The following is a 23,777-nucleotide window of genomic DNA, read 5'->3' on the forward strand; positions in this document are numbered from 1 at the left end:
TAACAAGATCTTTGTGGAGTGGTTGAAAAATGAGTTTTAATGATAGTTAATACTTGTTTATACAGTATATACTGTATATATAGGGAGAGAGAGAGAGAGAGAGAGAGAGAGGGAGGGAGAGAGAGAGAGAGAGAGAGAGAGAGAGAGAGAGAGAGAGAGAGGGAGGGAGAGAGAGAGAGAGAGAGAGAGAGAGAGAGAGAGAGAGAGAGAGAGAGGGAGAGAGAGAGAGAGAGAGAGAGAGAGAGAGAGAGAGAGAGAGAGAGAGAGAGAGAGAGAGAGAGAGAGAGAGAGGGAGGGAGAGAGAGAGAGAGAGAGAGAGAGAGGGAGGGAGAGAGAGAGATCCATTACAGGGTTTGTAAGTTATAATATTTGCTTCCCTGCCATGTGGGTTTATTGCACTGGGACACAGTCAGGAGAAACAGGGAGTTTAATAAGCGTCGCAGAATAAGGAAAGAAGTAGATGAGTAAATCTGGGGGCTTCCTCTCTTCCATCCCACTCCTCCTCTCATTCATTTCTGCTTATCAGGCACTTTCAGTAGGAGACCATTAAAGTGGCGAGTGGAGTAACTCAAAGCAATGATAATCAAGAAGAGACTGAGTAGACGCTTTATAATTACCACTGCATTGAATACTGCGCCATGAACCGCAACATTGATGAAACCGATCACAAATCATCATAGCTGACGTCTCCTCACACCCATTTAGAAGTTCATCACACATCTTCACACTAATTTTAGTGACTACCAGTATGCACATGACTCACCGCAAATTATCACAGCAGTGTACAACCCATTAAAATCCATCACAGCAATGCCACAGACATCATACTGTCTTTCATACAGCAAAACCAAAGAATCAATCAAATGTATTTATAAAGCCCTTCTTACATCAGCTGATGTCACAAAGTGCTGTACAGAAACGCAGCCTAAAACCCCAAACAGCAAGCAATGCAGGTGTAGAAGCACGGTGGCTAGGAAAAACTCCCTAGAAAGGCCAAAACCTAGGAAGAAACCTAGAGAGGAACCAGGCTATGTGGGGTGGCCAGTCCTCTTTTGGCTGTGCCGGGTGGAGATTATAAAAGAACATGGCCAAGATGTTCATAGATGACCAAAACCCCTTATAATTCATCAGATCTTCAGGAAACTCCATTGAGACCCTTCATCACCGACTTAGCCCCATGACACTAGGTTACTGCAGCAATGTCAATACTCATCACAATGACTAATGAATGACCCTGACACTAATCCCTACAATCTCAGTTGACTCCTTGCTATGGACACTCAATACATCCCATCATATGATTCCCTAGCTCAACAACATCCTCCTTCGTCATTCACTGCCTGCCCACAATAGACTAGAACCACTCAATTGATACTCGATCAAGCACCTGAAAAACTCTCTTTACTTCTTGCATCCAATAATACCATCTCATCAGTGTGTAGCCTGCATCTTAGAGACTGCTGCCCTGCGTACATAGTCATTGAACACTGGTCACTTTAACAATGTTGACATAATATTTTATCCACTTCATATGTACAGTGGGGCAAAAAAGTATTTAGTCAGCCACCAATTGTGCAGGTTCTCCCACTTAAAAAGATGAGAGAGGCCTGTAATTTGCATCATAGGTACACTTCAACTATGACAGACAACATGAGAAGATAAAAAATCCAGAAAATCACATTGTAGGATTTTTTATGAATTTATTTGCAAATTATGGTGGAAAATAAGTATTTGGTCACCTACAAACAAGCAAGATTTCTGGCTCTCACAGACCTGTAACTTCTTCTTTAAGAGGCTCTTCTGTTCTCCACTCATTACCTGTATTAATGGCACCTGTTTGAACTTGTTATCAGTATAAAAGACAACTGTCCACAACCTCAAACAGTCACATTCCAAACTCCACTATGGCCAAGACCAAAGAGCTGTCAAAGGACACCAGAAACAAAATTGTAGACCTGCACCAGGCTGGGAAGACTGAATCTGCAGTAGGTAAGCAGCTTGGCTTGAAGAAATCAACTGTGGGAGCAATTATTAGGAAATGGAAGACATACAAGACCACTGATAATCTCCCTCGATCTGGGGCTCCAGCAAGATCTCACCCTGTGGGGTCAAAATGATCACAAGAACGGTGAGCAAAAATCCCAGAACCACACGGGGGGACCTAGTGAATGACCTGCAGAGAGCTGGGACCAAAGTAACAAAGCCTACCATCAGTAACACACTACGCCGCCAGGGACTCAAATCCTGCAGTGCCAGATGTGTCCCCCTGCTCAAGCCAGTACATGTCCAGGCCTGTCTGAAGTTTGCTAGAGTGCATTTGGATTATCCAGAAGAAGATTGGGAAAATGTCATATGGTCAGATGAAACCAAAATATAACTTTTTGGTAAAAACTAAACTCGTCGTGTTTGGAGGACAAAGAATGCTGAGTTGCATCCAAAGAACACCATACCTACTGTGAAGCATGGGGGTGGAAACATCATGCTTTGGGGCTGTTTTTCTGCAAAGGGACCAGAACGACTGATCCCTGTAAAGGAAAGAATGAATGGGGCCATGTATCGTATGATTTTGAGTGAAAACCTCCTTCCATCAGCAAGGGCATTGAAGATGAAACGTGGCTGGGTCTTTCAGCATGACAATGATCCCAAACACACTGCCCGGGCAACGAAGGAGTGGCTTCGTAAGAAGCATTTCAAGGTCCTGGAGTGACCTAGCCAAACTCCAGATCTCAACCCTATAGAAAATATTTGGAGGGAGTTGAAAGTCCATGTTGCCCAGCAACAGCCCCAAAACATCACTGCTCTAGAGGAGATCAGCATGGAGGAATGGGCCAAAATACCAGCAACAGTGTGTGAAAACCTTGTGAAGACTTACAGAAAACGTTTGACCTCTGTCATTGCCAACAAAGGGTATATAACAAAGTATTAAGATAAACTTTTGTTATTGACAAAATACTTATTTTCCACCATAATTTGCAAATAAATTCATAAAAAATCCTCCAATGTGATTTTCTGGATTTTTTCTCCTCATTTTGTCTGTCATAGTTGAAGTGTACCTATGATGAACATTACAGGCCTCTCTCATCTTTTTTGTAAAAAGTGGGAGAACTTGCACAATATGTGGCTGACTAAATACTTTTTTGCCCCACTGTATATACTGTATTCTAGTCAAGGATAATCCTATATAACTGTACACACCATTTATATTATATTCATGTACTGTCCATACTGTCCATGTACAGTGCATTCAAAAAGTATTCAGACCCCTTCCCTTTTCCCACATTTTGTTACTTTACAGCCTTATACGGAAATGGATTAAATAATTTTTTCCCTCATCAATCTACACACAATACCACATAATGACTAAGCAAAAATTGTTGTTTGGAAAACAAAAACAGAAATACCTTAATTACATAAGTATTCAGACCCTTTGCTATGAGACTTGAAAATGAGCTCAGGTGCATTCTGTTTCTATTGATCATCCTTGAGATGTTTCTTCAACTTGATTAGAGTACACTTGTGGTCAATTCAATTGATTGGACATGATTTGGTAAGGCACACACCTGTCTATATAAGGTCCTTCAGTTGACAGAGCATGTCAGAGCAAAAACCAAGCCAGGAGCAGCATGGAAAGTCCCAAAGAACATAGTAGCCTCCATCATTCTTAAATGGAAGAAGTTTGGAACCATCAAGACTCTTCCTAGAGCTGGCCGCCCGGCCAACCTGAGCAATTGGGGGAGAAGGGTCTTGGTCAGGGAGGTGACCAAGAAACCGATGGTCACTCTGACAGAGCTCCAGAGTTCCTCTGTGGAGATGGGAGAAGAACTCCAGAACCCCAACCATCTCTGCAACACTCCACCAATCAGGCCTTTATGGTAGAGTGATCAGACGGATGCCACTCCTCAGTAAAAGGGGAATGACAGCCCATTTGGAGTTTGCCAAAAGGTACCCAAAAGCCTCTCAGACATTGAGAAACAAGATTCTCTGATCTGAAGAAACCAAGATTGAACTCTTTGGCCTGAATGTCAACCGTCACATCTGGAGGAAACCTGGAAACCCCATGGCAGCATCATGCTGTGGGAGATTTTTCAGCGGCAGGGACTGGGAGACTAGTCAGGATGGAGGGAAAGATGAACGGAGCAAAGTACAGAAAGATCCTTGATGAAAATCTGCTCCAGAGCGCTCAGGACCTCAGACTGAGTTTCACCTTCCAACAGGTTCACCTTCCAACAGGACAACGACCCTAAGCACACAGCTAAGATAATGCAAGAGTGGCTTCAGGACAAGTCTCTGAATGTCCTTGAGTGGCCCATCCAGAGCAGGCTACTCAAGATGGCGCCGACAGACATGACAGCTCTGCTTCTAGCTCCTAAGCAACTTATTATTTGTTGCATTATTAGCCCAGAACGTTTTTTGTGTTATTACATACAGCCGGAAATAACTTTGGGATATCAGTAACTCACCAGCATTACGACCAGGAATACGACTTTCCCGAATTGGATCATTTGTTCGTAGCCCCCAGGGCAATTATCCCAGAGGCTGCTCCAAGATGCTGCCGGCGGAGAAGAGGTATTCAGATTGGACTTCTAGTCAGAATCAGGAGGAGGGCACCGCTTCCAAGTATATTTCTCGCTAATGGAAGGCCAAAAAGATCATCAAGGACATCAACCATCCGAGCCACGGCCTGTTCACCCCACTATCATCCAGAAGGCGAGGTCAGTACAGGTGCATCAAAGCTGGGACCGAGAGACTGAAAAACTGCTTCTATCTCAAAGCCATCAGACTGTTAAATAGCCATCACTAGCCGGCTACCACCCGGCTACTCAACCCTGCACCTTAGAGGCTGCTGCTTTATATTCATAGACATGGAATCACTGGCCACTTTAATAATGTTTACATATTGTTTTACTCATTTCAAATGTATATACTATATTCTATTCTACTGTATTTTAGACAATGCCACTCCGACATTGCTCATCCTAATATTTATATATTTTTTTATTCCATTATTTTATCTTCAGATTTGTGTATTGTTGTGAATTGTTAGATACTACTGCACTGTTGGAGCTGGGAACACAAGCATTCCGCTACACCCGCAATAAAATCTGCAAAATATGTGTATGTGACCAATACAACGATTTGATTTGACTTGAACCCGATTGAACATCTACATCTACTGAATGGAAAGACCTGAAAATAGCTGTGCAGCAACGCTCCCCATCCAACCTACAGAGCTTGAGAGGATCTCCAGAGATGAATGGGAGAAACTCCCCAAAAACAGGTGTGCCAAGCTTGTAGCATTATACCCAAGAAGACTCAAAGCTGTAATCGCTGCCAAAGGTGCTTTAATACTTATGTAAATGTGATATTGCATTTTTTATATATATATACATTTGCAAAAACATCTAAAAACCTTGCTTTGTCTTTATGGGGTATGGCCTGATCACCGACAACGACGAGACAGCCTATAGGGAGGAGTTCAGAGACCTGGCCAGGACAAGAACCTATCCCTCAACGTGATCAAGACTAAGGAGATGATTGTGGACTACAGGAAAAAGAGGACCGAGCAAGCCCCCATTCTCATCGATGGGGCTGCAGTGGAGCAGGTTGAGAGCTTCAAGTTCCTTGGTGTCCACATCACTAACAAACTAACATGGTCCAAGCACCCCAAGACCACCGTGAAGAGGGCACGACAAAACCTATTCCCCCTCAGGAGACTGAAAAGATTTGGCATGGGTCCTCAGATCCACAAAAGATTCTACAGCTGCAGCATCGAGAGCATCCTGACAGGTTGCATCACTGCCTGGTATGGCAACTGCTCGTCCTTCGGCCGCAAGGCACTACAGAGGGTAGTGCGAACGGCCCAGTGCATCACTGGGGCCATTCTTCCTGCCATCCAAGACCTTTATACCAGGCAGCATCAGAGGAAGGCACTAAAAATGGTCAAAGACTCCAGCCACCCTAGTCGTAGACTGTTCTCTCTGCTACCGCACGGCAAGCGGTACGGGAGCGCCAAGTCTTGGTCGCAATAGGCCGCTAAACAGCTTCTACGTCCAAGCCATAAGACTCCTGAACATCTCATCAAATGGCTACCCAGACTATTTGCATTTCCCTCCACCTGCTACTCTCTGTTGTTACACCACTGCTACTCTCTGTTGTTATCATCTATGCATAGTCACTTAATAACTCTACCTAAATGTACATATTACCTCAACTAACCGGTGTCCCTACACATTGACTCTGTACTGGTACCCCCTGTATATTGTCTCGCTATTGTTATTTTGCTGCTGCTCTTTAATTACTTGTTACTTTTATTTCTTATTCTTATCCAAAACCACTACATTGTTGGTTAGGGGCTCATAGGTAAGCATTTCACTGTAAGGTATTTGGCCCATGTGACTAATACAATTTGATTTGATTTGTATTGTGTGTAGATTGAAAAACACTATATATTTTCGAATAAGGCTGGAACGCAACAAAATGTGGAAAAGGTAAAGTGGTCTCAATACTTTCCCGAATGCACTGTACACTGAGTATACAAAACATTATGCTCTTCCTATGATGTAAACTGACCAGGTTAAAGCTACGATCCCTTATTGATGTCACTTCAATCAGTGTAGATGAAGGGGAGGAGACAGGTTAAAGAAGGATTTTTAAGCCTTGAGACAATTGAGACATGGATTGTGTATGTGTTCCATTCAGAGGGTGAATGGGCAAGACAAAAAATTTGTATGGTAGCAGGTGCTAGGCGCACCGGTTTGAGTGTGTCAAGAACTGCAGCACTGCTGGGTTTTTCACGCTCAACAGTTTCCTGTGTGTTTCAAGAATGGTTCAAGAACACCCAAAGAGTCCATGCCCCGACGAATTAAGGCCGTTCTGAGGGCAACAGGGCAGGGGTGCAACTCAATATTAGGAAGGTGTTCTTAATGTTTTGTACACCCAGTGTATATACTGTATATATTCGGGACTGACTCAGACATTGCTCATTCTGATATTTCTTAATTTCTTTCTTTTTACTTTTTGGATTATTTGTGTATTGTTTGTATTGCTAAGTATTCCTGCACGTCGGAGCTAGAAACACAAGCATTTTGCTGCACATGTGATAACATCTGCAAAACTGTGTACGCAACCAATAAACTTTGATTTGATTTGATAACTTTCTGCATGCCCTCTACGCTTGAGTGATTCAGCACTGTCTGTGACTGATATTAATTCACCTTGAGCCCCTGTGTCTCTACAGCAAACTGTTCCCCAAAGCTAGCAGATGGGGACGCATACAGGATTTGTGTGGGAATTTGTTTTTTAATTTCTCCCTTCTGTTCAGACACATCATTATCTATCGATCAGCCAATTATTTACCCTCAGGTTATATTGCCAGTCACCCGCATCAGGGCTGGCACGCCCACTGAGATGCAGGTTATATGGAGGGAGGTCAAGGCTGTACAGGTGAAAAGGTATACTATCCATATGGAAGGTGTAATTACAGTCTACTGTAAGTAGGTTGAAGCCTTGGTTTAATCAAGTCCCTCCATTAAGGTGCTAGAGGGATGGGACTCACAGTCTGCCAAACCTGGCAAGCTACACGTAGAAAAACAGGATCCAAAAGGGTTCTTCGGCTGTCCCCACAGGGGAACCCTTTTTGGTTCCGGGTAGAACCCTTTTGGGTTCCATGTAGAACCCTCTGTGGAAAGTTATATTCAAAGGGTTCTACTATGGGGACAGCCAAAGAACCCTTTAAGGTTCTAGATAGCACCTTTTTTTCTAAGAATGTAGAGTAAGGCTCCTTGTGGATTTGCGATTAACCCCACCTACTGCTTACCATTTAGTCAGTCCTCTCTCCAATGCAGATGTGGATATAAGATGAGAGACAAAAATGAGAGATATTACTGGTTGGTGTCAGAGTTACACCAATAACTCTGTGGAAATACACAGATAGGATAACGATCATAAAGAGACAAATAAAGATGACAAAGATATTTTGGCAAGTCCATTATCCATAACAATCTCTCCAGACGGATCATCCCCCAAATATTCTGCCTTGTTTTCTTATCCTGTGGATTGGAGGAGGAGACAGAGGTCATTACTCGACCTAAAGTCCCGTCGTAATTGAAATTAGGGAGGGGGTTGGAGGTAACAGGCGACATGATAATCAATTTGAGGCTGTATCGGAAACAAGAGCTGCTGGGGTGCTCCAGCTCCCTATGAAGAGACCAGATGGCCCCAGCCGTGTGTGGGCCTGTGAAGGGTGGAAGGGAGGGGAGGGGAGGGAGGGGAGGGATGGGGAGAGACAACGGGAGGGAGGGAAAGAGAGCATGTGCAGGAGGGCTTTTTAGGGTGTGAGGATTTTTAGGGTGTGAGGATTTTTAGGGTTGAGTATGCGTGTTTGCTTGAGAGACAGTGCCATCTGCCAGCAAGACACTTGGGGTTCAGCAGATGTGTTCTCTGACACTGGAGGAGCCGCAGGGAGGGATGAGGAGAGGATCTCGACACACTGCAGTCTACCTCTGTGGGAGGGAGGAGACAGACGGCTGGGTGACTGGACAGCTGCATGGCACATGACACCCACATACGCACATACACACCGTACCAAAAATGCGACACACACACACGCACATGTCCACACATACTAATACATTATACATACTCACATGCTCACACAGATAAAAATTGAGCCTGTTGACACAGATACAGATCTCTTGCCCCAGAGCTCTGGTTTTTGCCATTGGGCCCTGAGGGGAAATGCCCTTTTGGGGACACAGGAGGGGGTGAAGGTCTGGTCAGGGCTGTCCTCATTTGGGTGGTGTCTGGCTGACTGGGGTGAGCTGTTATGGCCAGTGACAGACAGACGGACAGACTGACTGACAGACAGACTTCAGGGCCAACAGGAGAGGCAGCTCGCAGGAAGCTGTAGAGTACTTATTTCCAGAAAGAGTTAATGTGTCTGGTCATTGAGCAGAGTAGAAGAGAGCAGCACAGACCGACAGCGTGAAGGAGAACTTTCAGATTTCAGTGAAAGGTCACCGTGAGCCCCGGCTGGCAGACCAGCCCGGCCAGTCATCTGGGATTGGCCGCAGGGACCGGCCCGGTACCCTGACTACACATCTACGACCTTTAGAGAAGACACTTCCTGTCTACAGCAGTGTGTTAGTGTCTTGACTGAGGAGCGGGTATCCTACTCTAGTCTTCACAGGCTTTAGTATCTACCAGTTTTCTCTCTTTCCTGGAGTTAAGATTATCAAATGAAATCAAAGTGTTTAGAGAGTCTTACTCCCTCTTGGTTTATGGGTGTTGCTGCTGGTGGCAAGCACATACAAGCCTGAAAACTAGCAGACACTGTGGTCCTCGATGACACGAGTGTGACACCCCTGTAGAGCAGAGTTGTGACAACCCCTAGGAGCAGAGTGTAAAGGCTGCCTCTTAGTTTGGTATAACACCACCTCTGTTACCATGGAGAAACCACTGGTCCATCCACTGTCCTCATCAAGAGACGTGTTGAATCTTATTAACACTATTTTCGGAGCACGACACGCACCGCTCATCCCAAGCCGGATTCTACCAACCAACCGCTCCTATTTTTAATTGGCGCTCATTAAAGAAAAATGCTGTTATTGCTCCATTTTCCCAAAAAAGTATCTCGAAACGGTAATTAACGTGGCATCTGTAAGAAAGCTGGCAATTAGCGAGACCTGACAGATGAGCAGGCCGTGGTGCCGGATGCTTTGATGACTCTGAAGTTCGGGAGAGCTGCATATTTGTTTTGCTTTAAAGGCTGCGGAGAGGAGGGGCACTGTTTGATTTAGGGCTAGAAACAGGGTAGCAGTAAATGGGCTCCTTGCTATCAATCAGCAGCGGCCAGGAAGAGATTAATATACAGTTGGCAAGGTTCCTAAATGATTAATTATTATTATTATTATTAATACATTATTTACTGTACATTGCTTATTTTTCCATCCACTCCAGTATAAGTTTAGTCACGTGATGCTTAACTCTCTCTAGCACTCCTGTTCATATTATAGTCAGTTTTATAAAAAGAGTTTACCAACCCAGAGATGATGGAAAATTACTAACCCTGTTGTCCTTTTCATGACAGGCGAGCCCGCGGTGACGAGGGAGAACAACTGTCTGAACGCGGCCAAGGCCTGCAACCTGAACGACACGTGTAAGAAGTACCGCTCGGCCTACATCAGCCCCTGCACCAGCCGCGTCTCCACTGCGGAGGTCTGCAACAAGCGCAAGTGCCACAAGGCCCTGCGACAGTTCTTCGACAAGGTCCCGCCCAAGCACAGCTATGGCATGCTGTTCTGTTCCTGTCCAGCCGGCGACCAGTCGGCCTGCTCTGAGCGCCGGCGCCAAACCATTGTACCAGTCTGCTCCTATGAGGACAGGGAGAAGCCCAACTGTCTCTCCCTGCAGACCTCCTGCAAGACCAACTACATCTGCAGGTACACCAGGATAAACAGTTGTCACAGTGCACAAGATTGTACACAGGCATCAAACATATAAGATGGCTAACAATCACATAGTCTCACGTGTCAGACTCACACCACATACCAACCATTGTCAATGTATGGATAAAACTACATTCCAGTCAACAACAGTTAATTTTCTCAAACCCTTCCCGATAGCATCCTCTGTAATATAAAGAGGTGCTGGAGACAGATTACACATTCTAGCTCGGCACCAAATGGAGGGGTGTCTAAATAAACAGTGTGGAGGTTGCTATCATGCTTTCAGAGGTGTTGAGAAACACCATAAACAAACCTATTAAGATAACTGGAGGGAGGATCTTGGGAGATTGCATGGGAAATAAACCATCACTATTCACTAATGCATGAAGCAAACACTAAATCTACCTACAATAACTGAGAGTATTCAAGTTAAGCAGTGAAACACTCTGCTTTTCTTTCTGAATGCTCGTCTTTTCTGAGACAAGTGATTCATTTAGCTGTCATGTAGCAGTATTCTGGTTAGAATTACTGGGCGGCGGAGTGGATGTGTTTGGGTTAAGTGGCATCTGTTTCATTGGCAGTAATAGAGGCCATATTGAAATGCAGCGGAACGGACTGGACTCAATGAGTGACGTCTGACATTGCCTCTAGAACCACAGCACTCTGTCTGGGATCAAATGGAGGCATTAGTGCAAATAAATTGGGACCATTTGGATTCCAGCCTCAGGGCTGTGCATTCTCTCTCTCTATCAGGCTCTCGCTCTCTCTCTCTTGCTGTCTCGCTCTGTCTAACTCTCTCTCTGTCTCGCTCTCTCTCTCTCTCTTGCTTTCACTCTCTCACTCTCTCTCTGTCTCACTTTCGCTCTCATGCTCTCTTTCTCTCGATCGCTCTCTCTCTGTCTCACTCTCGTGCTCTCTCTCTCTCTCTCGATCTCTCTTGCTCTCGCTCTGTCTCACTCTCTCTTGCGCTCTCATGCTCTCTCTCTCTCACGCTCTCACTTCTCTTTCTCTCCCTCTATTTCTATCTCCCTCTGTCCGTCTGTCTCCCTCTTTATATCTCTTCCTTTAGCTAAATGTTCTTGTTCTCACTCTCTTCCCCTTCTCAACAAATGTGTAACACTAGGTGGTAGTAGGTTTTCCAGCTGTATCATGAGCTTGGTATCCAGAGCTCCTCTCTGTTTGTGGGAGGGATTATAAGACCAGGCATACCTACCTGCTGGCTGCTCCATCACCCTATGAGAGTGGTATTGCTAGAGAATGTCCAGTCATCTGGTGATTTTCAGTACCTATAATGTTCTCTTTGAAGTAGAAAGAAGAATCGATATAAGTTTCAATATTAGACATGTAAAAAACAGAACAGTAAGCAGAATCCATGTGGATGAGGCAAGGTAGACCAACAAGACATGACTGGTCTGGGCCATTGCTGATCTTGTGAAGGCTACTGGACATGCACATGCATGAATCATACATAGACACCATTGGCCTGAACTTGTGAAGACCTTTGGACAGGAACATTAGCTAATCAGTTATAGGCACCATTAGACGTGCAGGAGGAGTGTGCATGTCACGCCACCAATAGAATCTATGCCCCAGTGTCTGAGCCAATAAGAGAATGGAAACTAAGCAAGACAACAAGATTCATAAAGTGGAGTGACGATCTTATGTAAGGGTAAGACTGTATAAAAGCCAAGTACTAAGAATGGAGAGTCAGTTCTTCCATGGAATTGCTCGGCTTTGCTACTTTTTGTAATAAAGTCTGTTTGAATTCACAAGCTCCGGTATCTGAGAAATATTTGATTCAATATTTCCATGACAGTATCACGGAGTGGAATCAACAGCTCTCCCTCTCCTCCAACTAGCCCAGGAACAGATTGATGAGTACTGTGTGTGTGCGTGTGTTTATAAACCGTACCAATCAGTACCATTGCTTTTGCTTTGTCTATTTGACAGTCACAGTTAGTCTTATAGGGGAGATGAGATAGTTCAGAGGTTTCACTGTTGTCTTTCAGGTCCCGTCTGGCTGATTTCTTTGCCAACTGTCAGTCTGAGCCACGCTCCCTCTCTGGCTGTCTTAAGGAGAACTACGCTGACTGCCTGCTGTCCTACTCTGGCCTCATCGGTGAGTTTCTCCCTTGTTTTTATTAGTCAACCTTTCCTCACACACATTGATGGGTCTCACTATGGTCTTTCATTTTCTCACTGAATCCTCATACTGTCCCCTGAATGGCTCTCCTACCTGTTGTTATAGTCATGTGTCACAGTCCCTTCACCCCCCTCCTATCCTCTCTCCAAAGGGGTTATTCCACTGTCCCCATAGGATAAGCCTTTTTGGTTCTAGGGAGAACCATTTTTGGTTCCACTTAGAACCCTTTTGGGTTCCATGTAGAACTCTCTTTGGAAAGGGTCCTACATGGAACTCAAAAGGGTCCTACATGAAACTCAAAAGGGTTCTACCTGGAACCAAAAGGGTTCTACCTGGAACCAAAAAGGTTCAAAGTGTTCATTTTCTAAGAGTGCAGCGCAGCACAACCCAACATCACACCACTTCATCCTGCCCCTCCACATCATTTCATGAAATTAGCTCATTGTTCCAGAGGAAACCAAGGAAGCCAAGACTCATAGTTGCAGACAACGCAGTAGAGCGAAAGAATGAGTGTGTGAATGACAGGAGGTTGGTGGCACCTTAATTGGGGAGAACGACCTCGTGGTAATGAATGGAACAGAATAAGTGGAATGGTGTCAAATACAACAAACACATGGTTTCTATGTGTTTGATGATATTCCATTTACTCCGTTCCAGACATTATTATGAGCTGTCCTCCCCTCAGCAGCCTCCTGTGGTGTGAAAGAGATAAAGAGAGAGGGGGAATGTGGGAGAAGATTTGTCTCCTTTATCTTCCCCTTCTCTCTGCTTCTGTGTGCTGAGGGAACCATCCTAGCTCAATCCATCACATTTTCCTGACTAGCACAGCTGTTACAGATAGTCCACACAGCAACCAACAAAATGCCAATTCATTTTGCCGCAAAACAAAAAGGGCTTGTTTGGACGGATGCCAGTAGGGGAACAATGCATTAAGGGAGCAAGAAATCACTGACTGTAGCTATTTAGTTTTCTACAAAGCTGGAGAAACCTAATTCTTCCCACTGCCTTTGGAAATACTTCATATTGTCACTTTTGAAAATACTCCATTATGTTTTCAGTGTTATGTGTTGATGAGAGAATTGGATGAAAATAGAGCTGGAAGAAAGCTTTTGCTAACAGTTGCAGTATGATAGGGATTCACCATTACATGATGGTTAGGTGCAGTGGGAGGCGGATCCTCTTTCACCATACCTCATAACCAGCCAATGACCAGCCAAGAATAGCAATAGGTTGTGGCTCTGCCACAGAGGATACCATGTCTATAGCAAACCAAACAGAACAAAAAAACTTTCTTTAAAGGCCCAGTGCAGTCAAAATTCTGTTTTACTGTGATTTGTATAATACTGTAAAACAGCTGATTAAACTAACATTGTTTAAACTAACACAGGACCTTCTAATCAGCAGTTTTGCATGGGCAGGAGTTTTGGCTTTACAAAGAGAGTTTCAAACCTCACTGCCAATAACAGCTAGTTTTCAGTTTTCCCCTCCCCACTCAGACCACTTCCAGACAGTCCTAGCTAAATTCTTACTATTCTTGTCCAATTTAATGGACATCTTAAGGTACTTAATTGTTACCCGAAAATGATTTGATATTGATATAAAAACAGCTGCATTGGGTAATTTATTGTATTTCTTCCCCCTCCCAACAGGTACCGTGATGACGCCCAACTACCTGCGCTCTCCTAAGATCAGTGTTGTCCCCTACTGTGACTGCAGCAGCAGTGGCAATGGCAAGGAGGAATGTGACAAATTCACAGAGTTCTTCACAGACAACAGCTGCCTCCGTGAGTGACTGACCGCGCATCTCCTGTCCTCTCCTCTCATCTTCATTCTCATACCATTTTCCTGTCTCCTCCACTCTTTCATTGCAGGTCTCCTGACAATTATTCATCCCTCTCACATTGTTCCTTCCTTCATCCTCCCTCTCTCAAGTGATGCTCCATTTCTCCTGTGAGCTTTTTGGCGAAAATCAGAGAGAGAGGAGGAAGAAACAGAAACAATGATAAGGCTGTGTGTGTGTGTGTGTGTGTGTGTGTGTGTGTGTGTGTGTGTGTGTGTGTGTGTGTGTGTGTGTGTGTGTGTGTGTGTGTGTGTGTGTGTGTGTGTGTGTGTGTGTGTGTGTGTGTGTGTGTGTGTGTGTGTGTGTGTGTGTGTGTGTGTGTGTGTGTGTGTGTGTGTGCGTGCATGCGTGCGTGTGCACATTAATAATAATAATGTTCTTGTGTGAGTGACTAGTTCCCCGGAGTAGCTCTCCTGGATCAGCGATAGCCAGGGCCCAATTTTTCAAAAGTGATTTATCCAGATTTTGCCTATCGGATATGATTAAATGCATAGAAATAGAATGAATAGAATGGTAATCCCCATTCAAGCCAATGATTTGTCCGTTCTATTCATTATTTTTCTATGCATTTAACCCTGTCCGATAGGCAAAATCCAGATATATAACTTTTTTTTTAAACTGGGCCCTGGGCATTGTCTTCTAACTTGGTGGCCCTCCTCTCACATATCAGACAGCTTTAATTAACACCCCCCCCCCCCGTCCCCCCCGCCCCCCCCCCCACCCCTCTCTCTCTCCATCCACTCCCCCGCCACAGCAATTCCTTCTTTAATAAATACAGCTCCTTCACTATCACAAGGTGCCAGGCCTCTGGAGATAGCAGATCCATGGCTGTGGTGCCTGTCTTTGTGCAATCACAGCTCAACTTCCTCTGCTGTGTTATTGGTATGGCATTGTCTCTCAGCCCTTTTCAAAGCCAGTAGGATCCACTATAGTCACGCTCTCACCGACCCTATGGGGAAGTTTGTTTTCACTGTATTATAGAGATAGTGTTATATATAACATTTTGTTCCCAATGTGACAATGTGCATGACACAGCACTATCACAACAGAGCAATTTCTTTAGGGGAATTTCAGTGTCATTGAAGTCTATTTGACCTACTGCTATTGAGAAGGATTTGGGTTTTAGTTTGAGAAAGAAAGCCATTGAGATAGAAAGATAGGTTTCCTCCCACAATGTACCAAAGGTCCAGCATACACATCTGCAATTAGACCAACGTCAGTTTGGCAGAGAGGAAAGGGAGGAGTGTGGACATCCGTCCAGCGTCATATCCATTCATTTCCTGACGTAAACATTTCGCAAGTGAGTAGTTTGCATTCGCCATGACGTTTGTGTTACAGGCTGACAACCACTGACTGGCTGTGGCTAAAATGAGCCTAGATATCTGCGTCCGCATTGTGTCTGCCAGGAAACACAGTCCGCCTTTGTCATGTTTCCGAGGGGATTATTTTGTCCCTACCCAAACTCTTGATTTTTTGGGAGAGCTGTCTGTCTGAAGAGCACCTTCCCTGAATATTTGTTCTCCTGGCAAGAAAATCTGACATGATTCCCAGAACTAGTACTGTCCTTAATAGGAGTGCTTTGCTGTCACTACACGTCTCTGTGCTCCTCTAGACATCCAGGAAGAGCCTGTGAAGCTTGTCCGGGTTAAACTGTGTCCAACTCTCCCTCTATTCCATTTTACATTCATATTTTAGTCATTTAGCAGACGTTCTTATATAGAGGGACTTACAGTTAATGCATTCATCTTAAGGTAGCTAGGTAAGACAACCACGTATCACAGTGTTAGTAAGTACAACTTTTCGTCAATAAAGTAGCTATAATCAGCAAAGTCAGTGCTAGTAAGAAAACAGATCACTTCCTGCAAATCTACACATTTGCTATGAGGGTGAAAGAAAAATTAGCTGATTTTAAGCTCATTTCCTACAATTCTACACATTTTGCCAAGTGACAGACAGAACCATTTTCAGTTTTGTAGCTAATCTCATGCTATTCTACACATTTTGCCAAGGCTTATGACCTCCAGGGAGTTCCTAACTGTCGTGTTCATATGCTATCTGGGGGTGCACCCCCAACGCCTGCGGGCCTGTTCAGTAATCCGGCCCTGAGTGCAAGTGTTGAACATAGACTAAAGGTAGGGAGGTGCAGTTCCCCTTTCTGCTCCATAGACAAGCACCAGGATGATGAAATGGATGTGAGATTCAACTGGGAGCCAGTAGAGAGTGTGGAGGAGCGGGGTGACGTTGGAGAACATGGAAAGATTGAACAGCAGGCGGGAAGAGTTTCAGGGGTTTTATGGCACAAGCTGGGAGCCCAGCCTCTGATCCCCTCAGAGTACCAAGGCATGGCTAAATCCCCTCTCTCTATATCTCTCTGAAACGAATAAAAACTCATTGTTGTGATTGTGTTGTGACTGTGACGTCATGTTGTAAAAAATGTCACAGCATGAAAATTATCCCAGTCAATAATCGAACGCACGTCTGTGTGGATGGCAGATGTTTCTCTCACCCCACCTCGCTCTTGATTTATCTAGCTACAGTAACTTGCAAGTTTAGCTGTAAAGTCGAGATGGCTTGTTCTCAGAGGTATGCATTTTTAACTTGTTTGTATAGCTAGCTCACTATAGTCACGGCCACCATTAATTGGCAGATGTGTGAAGCAAATGTGTATGCCCACAGAACAATTTTTCGAGATCGAGGGAGGGTTTGTGAGAAACATCCGCACGAGCGCAGCCATCCACATAAAGAGTCACGTGTGCAATTATTGAACTGGGAACATTTTCACGCTGGGAGAAATTTCACAATCAGAATACGATCAGAACGATTGGGAACTATTTCACACTGGGAAGATTTTTACATGACATGTGGCGGTCTCGGGGCTACCCATGCAGCTCAGAGGGAACATTTGTCAGCACTAACACACAGTGACAGATATGCTCCCACACAACCGTCAGTGCTGGTGTGGCTCCGAAACTGTGATAGGGCATTGCTCTGGCTCCTTAACCAGGGGGCCAGCGGGAGGGCTCTGTCCTCTTACGGAAAGCTCTTTTGGAAGGCATTAGAAGACAAAGCGTAGCTGCTGATTTGCTTCATCTAATGTTAAGCATACATTGTTCCCAGTTAAGGATCCTCTCCTGCATTTGCCTCTAGGTCAGCAGAGTAAAGTACTGTTGTACTCTTGCACCATTCTTCAATCCAGTACAGTGATGGTAGTTCACTATTTGTCATACAGCTTTATTCAGCCATGACAAAAGGCATTACAGGGTTGTTACATGACCAAAAAAGTTGGAAGTGAGAAAAGAGAAGTAGAGTTACTTCTGCTCGATGGTACATATAGAGTGGTTGGTGGTTCATTTGCTGGTAGCAGTGGCATTGTGAGAAAGAATATCCCAACAGAGAGGTCACACTGAGTAACCGGCAGCATTATCAGCAATCCATAAGTGCCCAGGGGGCATCCACCCTGTGTGCTCCTGAGAAATCACCTAGGAGATCAGTAATGGTCCTATTCTTCTGACCAACAGCCTGAGTGGAACTCCAGCGGGCACATTGGCAAGGCTCCTTTATGCCACGTCTAAGCACTCACTCTTAGTTAAAAAGATCAGAGATTAGTGTTAGCTCTCTCCTATAAAAACCCTCTTATCGGAGGAGACACGCTTTTAAATATGTATAAATAGTATATCCAATCCCTATACTGATCGATTGTATCTTTGTTCTGTATGACTATGCAAAACAAACACCAAAACTCTTAACTATTGCAATAATGTCAATGTTAATTGTTAAATAAAGACTACAGTGCCCGATTTCGGGCAATAGATTTACTGGCAATTACTGATAGTATGTTTACATTATTATTTTATTCATTTCCTACCGTTTTATGTCAGAACACAAGAAACTAGACTGCACTAGGACACCTAGATGGCAGGTAGCCTAGTGGTTAGTGTGATAACATGCGTCTTGGTGAGAGGTGTAGGAGTCAGGCGCAGGAGAGCAGGGATGTCTGAGAAGCGTGTTTAATAATATAGTCCACCAATACAAAACTACGCTCTCGAATAATCAGAAACTCGTGCAAACGCACATAGAAACAAACACAGTTCCGACACTTTACATACACCTGCGTAATAGCGAAAAAACAACAAACATCAAATACACTCGAGCGCAATACACACAAATCTAATCCTGCACGAATTACGGCAGGTAACAGGTGCCCTATATACCCACAGAAATCAAAGCAATTGAAAACCAGGTGTGAAAAGGAACACAGACAAAACAACCAGAAAAAGAAAAATGGATCGGTAGCGGCTAGTAGACCGGCAACGCCGAGCGCCGCCCGAACAGGGAGAGGAGTTACCCTCGGTAGAAGTCGTGACAGTTAGAGTGTTGGCCCAGTAACCAAAAGGTTGCTGGATTGAATCCCTGAGCTAAAAAATCTGTGTTCTGCCCCTGAACAAGGCAGTTAAACCACTGTTCACCGGTAGGCCGTCATTGTAAATAAGAATTTGTTCTTAACTGACTTGCCTAGTTAAATAAAGGTTTAAAATGTTTTTATAATAATACCAATATGGGCGGAACACAAAAGTGTCCGGGTTTGGCCTGTGTAGGCCATCATTGTAAGAATGTGTTCTTAACTGACTTGCCTAGTTAAATAATGGTAAAAAAAATAAAACGAATTATCTGTTGAATAAATGTATCCAGTGGTCTGCTGCGTTATTACGATCCAATTGGTCAGATCCTTGTCACGTTAAAGGGAGGCCCTTAGAAAAGTAGCTCTAGGTCGACTCGCTCGTAAATTCAATTTGGAGAACGCTCAGAGTGTGCTCTGGACGTTCATAAATTCAGAGCGTTGTCAGATTGTCCGTTCGTAAATACCGAGCGTTCAGAGCGCACACTGGACGCTCTGGTTGAGGAGTAGGGTTAATCTGAGCGCTCTGACGTAACATCAGCAGTCAAGCACCCAAGCTAACTGGCTAACGTTGGCTAACTTGCTAGCTACTTCTAGACATAAATGAGAGAACACCTCACTCTGACCATTTTACGTGCCCTAGCAGAGCTGGCTATGCTGTTTTCATGTTATCCAGAGCGCTGATGACTGTATTCGCAGCTGGCAAAAATTTTATTACGCTTTTTAGCCGACGTTAACTGACAACGGCCATATTCAACACGTGTTGAGCGTTCGTAAATTCATCAGTTATTCTGCGCTCTGGCACACTCGGACGACAGTGCTCTAAAATCGGAGTAGATAACTAGAGCGATTTTACGAACGCAGCTTCAAACTTTTTTTTACGTTGGCGAGAAGGGTCGAGAGGGGTGGACACGACTCACTTCTACATTATTCAAAATATTGCCTTCTTGCTAGATTAATGAATACAGCCATAGCAAAATGGGCCTATTTGTTTGGTTCAACAGACGGCCATGCGCACTAATGCCTGTCTGTCAGTGTTTTGGTTGATGTAAATGTCACTAAGTGATATGATATCATGGTTACCCATGTGCTGTTTGCACTTGATGAATGGAAACAGAAACGATTAAGTGGCAGATTGTGCAGATTCCAGGCTGTTTGCACACAGTGTGATATTCCCTGTGTTTAAACATGGGATTTATCTCCTCTCTCCTCTTGGTAAGACAAACACTGCATTCCTGTGCAGCTGGAACAGCCTGCCGGGCCTTCCTGGGTGTCTGGATTCTAACATTGCTCAGTGTTTGCAGAGTAAAGGTCCAGTGTTAAATCACACTCTCGTTTGTCAGCAAGAATAAGACACAGGGTCCAGTTTGTACACTCACACTCTTAGTAAAAAGGGTTCCAATAGGGTTCTTCGGTTGTCCCCATAGGATAACCCTTTTTGGTTCGAGGGAGAAACATTTTTGGTTCCAGGTAGAAACCTTTTGGGTTCGATGTAGAAACGTGGAAAGGGTTCTATATGAAACCTCAAAAGGTTATAACTACAAACAAAAGGGTTCTACCTGGAACCAAAAAGGGCTCTTAAAGGGTTCTCCTAATGGGAACAGCCAAATAACCCTTTTAGGTTCTAGATAGCACCTTTTTTCCTCAGAGTGTAGTCGATGCCTGTAGGAATACACTCATCCTATTAGGAGTGAATTACAGTATGTATTCTCAGGGGCTTGACTGGCAGGTTATGCATGTTAGTATTTCTCAAGTGCTGCTGATTCCTCAAACTCCACTGAAAGCCCTGACATTGAGCTAGAGCTAAATAAGAGCTAAACTCATGTACATTATCACAGCACAAGCATTGTGTCTAAATTCGAAACTAGAAAAGCACCCTTCCAAACTAGAAAAGCACCTCATCAGCCGTGACAGACGACACCGTCTAATGCGTTGTCTCTAATTAGTCTTTGTTGAGAACAAAGCTCCATAAAAGACCTTATCAACAAATTCAATACACTCATCAGGCTGCCGCTGTGCTAGCACAAAGTATTAGTGCACTAGGATAGGCTCAGTGGCACACCCGCTTTCTTCACCGCAAGATAATGAAACCAGCTTTAATTGATTCCCTCACAGCCAGCATTTTAGAGGTGTGGCCCTATACAGCCTTAGACGATTCAAGCCCAAATGAGCTGACAAGTTAAAAATAATAATAAAAAGCATGTCCGTCCTTTTCCAAAGTGTTGGCTCACAGTTTAAATGGATTCAATGACCCAGGGAAGAAATAGTTGAATTATTCTGTGAGCGGTGCATAACGCTGATCCATCTAGCTTCAGATCTGCCTGTCTGCTTCACTTCAAAGATAGACCAGGAACAGTGTATGCACTCTAATGTGTTGGGTAAAAGGCCACATCATCACTTTGTTATTATTATTATTATGGCCTTAGCTAATATATTCATATCCCCTAGCCAAACTTAAGCACACTCACTAGGTTTGTAGTTTAGAATTTAGTTTTTCCCCTGGTGTATTTCCATATAATTAAATTGTTCTCTCCCACCTATTCCATAGTGTTTGGGAAAGATAGCCTAATGATACCCTTTAGGGGAAATGGATAGTGTTAGGGAAAGATAGCCTCAAGATACCCTTTAGGGGAAATGGATAGTGTTAGGGAAAGATAGCCTAATGATACCCTTTAGGGGAAATGGATAGTGTTTTACACCAGTAATGGCTTTATGAAAAGCTTTAGATTTTGGACAGATGTAGTCTCTCCACATATGGACTTTCTCTCGCTCCCTCTCTCTACAACATTGATGTCTAACACAGTGTCTGGTCTTTCTGTAGGCAATGCCATCCAGGCGTTTGGGAACGGGACAGATGTGGGAGTTTGGCAGCCCATGCCACCGGTGCAGACCACCACCTCCACCACCACTCCTTCCCAGAAGGCTAAGGACCGGTCCCCCAACTCACTGGATGTCGCCACAAACACCAATCACCTCAAGGCAGGGGATGAGTCCCTCTACCACTTCTGTGGAAGCTTGCAGGTGAGGTTTCCAACAGCTGATTTCATACCGCATGGACCTCCTGTCCTGGAGGCCAACGGCCAAGCATCTATTTTGAGGGAACTATTTTAGCTAGGCGCTGGATTAATTTAAGCATTATTGATTTGATTTGAGAACTGATACGGCCTCATTTCAGCAGAGCCTGAATTAACTGTAAAGGACTAACAGTTGCTCTGCAGTATAGGAGTCTGAGGCACACAGATGGAAGTGTTTGTCTATCAGTGGTGTACACACAGAGTGGAATCAGTCCTCCTCAAAGACAGAACATTGTCCTTCAGTGAGTCAGTCAGCACGTCCTGCTACACACTGCAATTCAAACAGCATATAGTATATTTTATATATTTTATATACTCCATCACACAAGCATTTCACTCCTACACCTGTTGTTTTATGAAGCATGTGATAATAACATTCGATTTGATTCGATTTGACACAGCATACACACACTCTAGTGCCCTAGAGAATCCTACATTGCCGGCATGTAGGCTTTATTCACCTCAGTAATAAAGGCTTGGTGGTGTCACCGAGTGACAAGGTGACGCGTGGTCACCCACACTGATCTGAATGTCACCGGCTGCCACCCATCTCCCATTAACACAGATGACTGCCTGCCTGACTGCCAGCCAGCCGACCCCTCGCCTGATGAGGTCCTCCGTCCCTGGCTGCGTCCCTGGATGCTCCGCCAGCGCCATTTGAAAGGGCATTCATATGCTAATAGGACAAATTAGAATAGATTACCCCAATTGATCTGGACGGGGGATAAATAGTGTTCAGGTCCAGGGGTGGAGTGGGTTATCTTTGTGATGTTGTCAGGGTGACTCCTGGCTTAGACAACCTGCTGGAGATGGATCTGTCAATGTTACAGACACTGATGTTGTATCAGAGCTCAGAATGGTTGATGGGGCTTTCAGTGATGATTTACATGAGCTGAGGTTAAGATGAACATCTAAGATTGGAACTCGATCAGTGGGAATTTAGTCTTTCTGGTCAAAATACAAAAGGCTTCCACAAAGCAAACTCAGCCACTAAAATGTTTAGAGTTGGGAAGCTCACTGTATTATTGTTGTTAACCAACAAGGCTACTGTTATAGATTCCCACACTCTCTAATCAGAGGAAAGCTCTCACTTCGCAAGGAGTTCCAAACACACACAACACACACACAAATACTTACAGTACTTACACCCAAACACACTGTTAGCCCTGTTTGCACTGGAGCATGTGTTGAGCAGGGACGGCTGTCGGAGGCAGACAAGCTCTTTCTAATCACACAGGGGACGGGCCTGTAAGAACATTCACTCGTCTCTCCTCTCATCATCGATTAGAAACCCTCTGTGCTGGTACTGCCAGACAGCTTTAGCACTCGTCCAATGACTCAGGGCCCCACTAGACTACTAGCCAAAAGACAACTTCTCCCTGTGTGAGGATCTCTATGTGAGCAGCTTGAAATATGTGCTTTTTCCTGCTTCCTTTTGTTAATTTTCTCAAATCTAATTTAGCATCACTGTGTATTCCTCAAACTGCCAGGATTTCTTTTCTTTTACCGTAAGCTTCAAACTGAATTAGGAAGGGTTCTTTTTGTCTTGTGAGAGGGTTTTGCCTCACTTTGCCTCTCTTTGTGGGTATTGAAAGTGGCGCAGGCAGGAATGCCTTTTGTCCCACGTCGGAGATTAAAGTCAGGTGGCTCCTAGCGTGTCTAAGAAGCTGAAACAAAAGGAAGGAGAGTCTGTTGTGTTGCTGCTGAGCCCAGCAGGGCCTGTAGCGCTCCGCAACCTGGGCCTGAAAGTTAAGAGCAGCAAAACAGATCATTCAATGTGGTCCCCAGAAGTGATTCAGTTTTACTTTTGAATAGTTAATGAGTAAAACATATGAATTCAGTCAGCATTTCTGCATCCACATCCCCAGTGGGTGAAATT

At 44.4% G+C, this 23,777-nt stretch overlaps 1 protein-coding gene across 1 annotated transcript in view; it reads left to right on the plus strand.

Moving 5' to 3' along the window:
* Positions 1-23,777, plus strand: part of LOC109890012 (GDNF family receptor alpha-1) — a 98,698-nt gene that overhangs the window by 70,295 nt on the left and 4,626 nt on the right. Inside the window, exons 4-7 of the mRNA XM_020481958.2 lie at positions 10,088-10,439; positions 12,455-12,564; positions 14,238-14,372; positions 21,646-21,845. Of these exons, the coding sequence (XP_020337547.1) occupies positions 10,088-10,439; positions 12,455-12,564; positions 14,238-14,372; positions 21,646-21,845 (797 nt within the window). The remainder of the gene's footprint in view (positions 1-10,087; positions 10,440-12,454; positions 12,565-14,237; positions 14,373-21,645; positions 21,846-23,777) is intronic.

The sequence above is a fragment of the Oncorhynchus kisutch genome, linkage group LG4 (assembly GCF_002021735.2).
Source record: "Oncorhynchus kisutch isolate 150728-3 linkage group LG4, Okis_V2, whole genome shotgun sequence".
NCBI classification, from domain to species: Eukaryota; Metazoa; Chordata; class Actinopteri; order Salmoniformes; family Salmonidae; genus Oncorhynchus; species Oncorhynchus kisutch.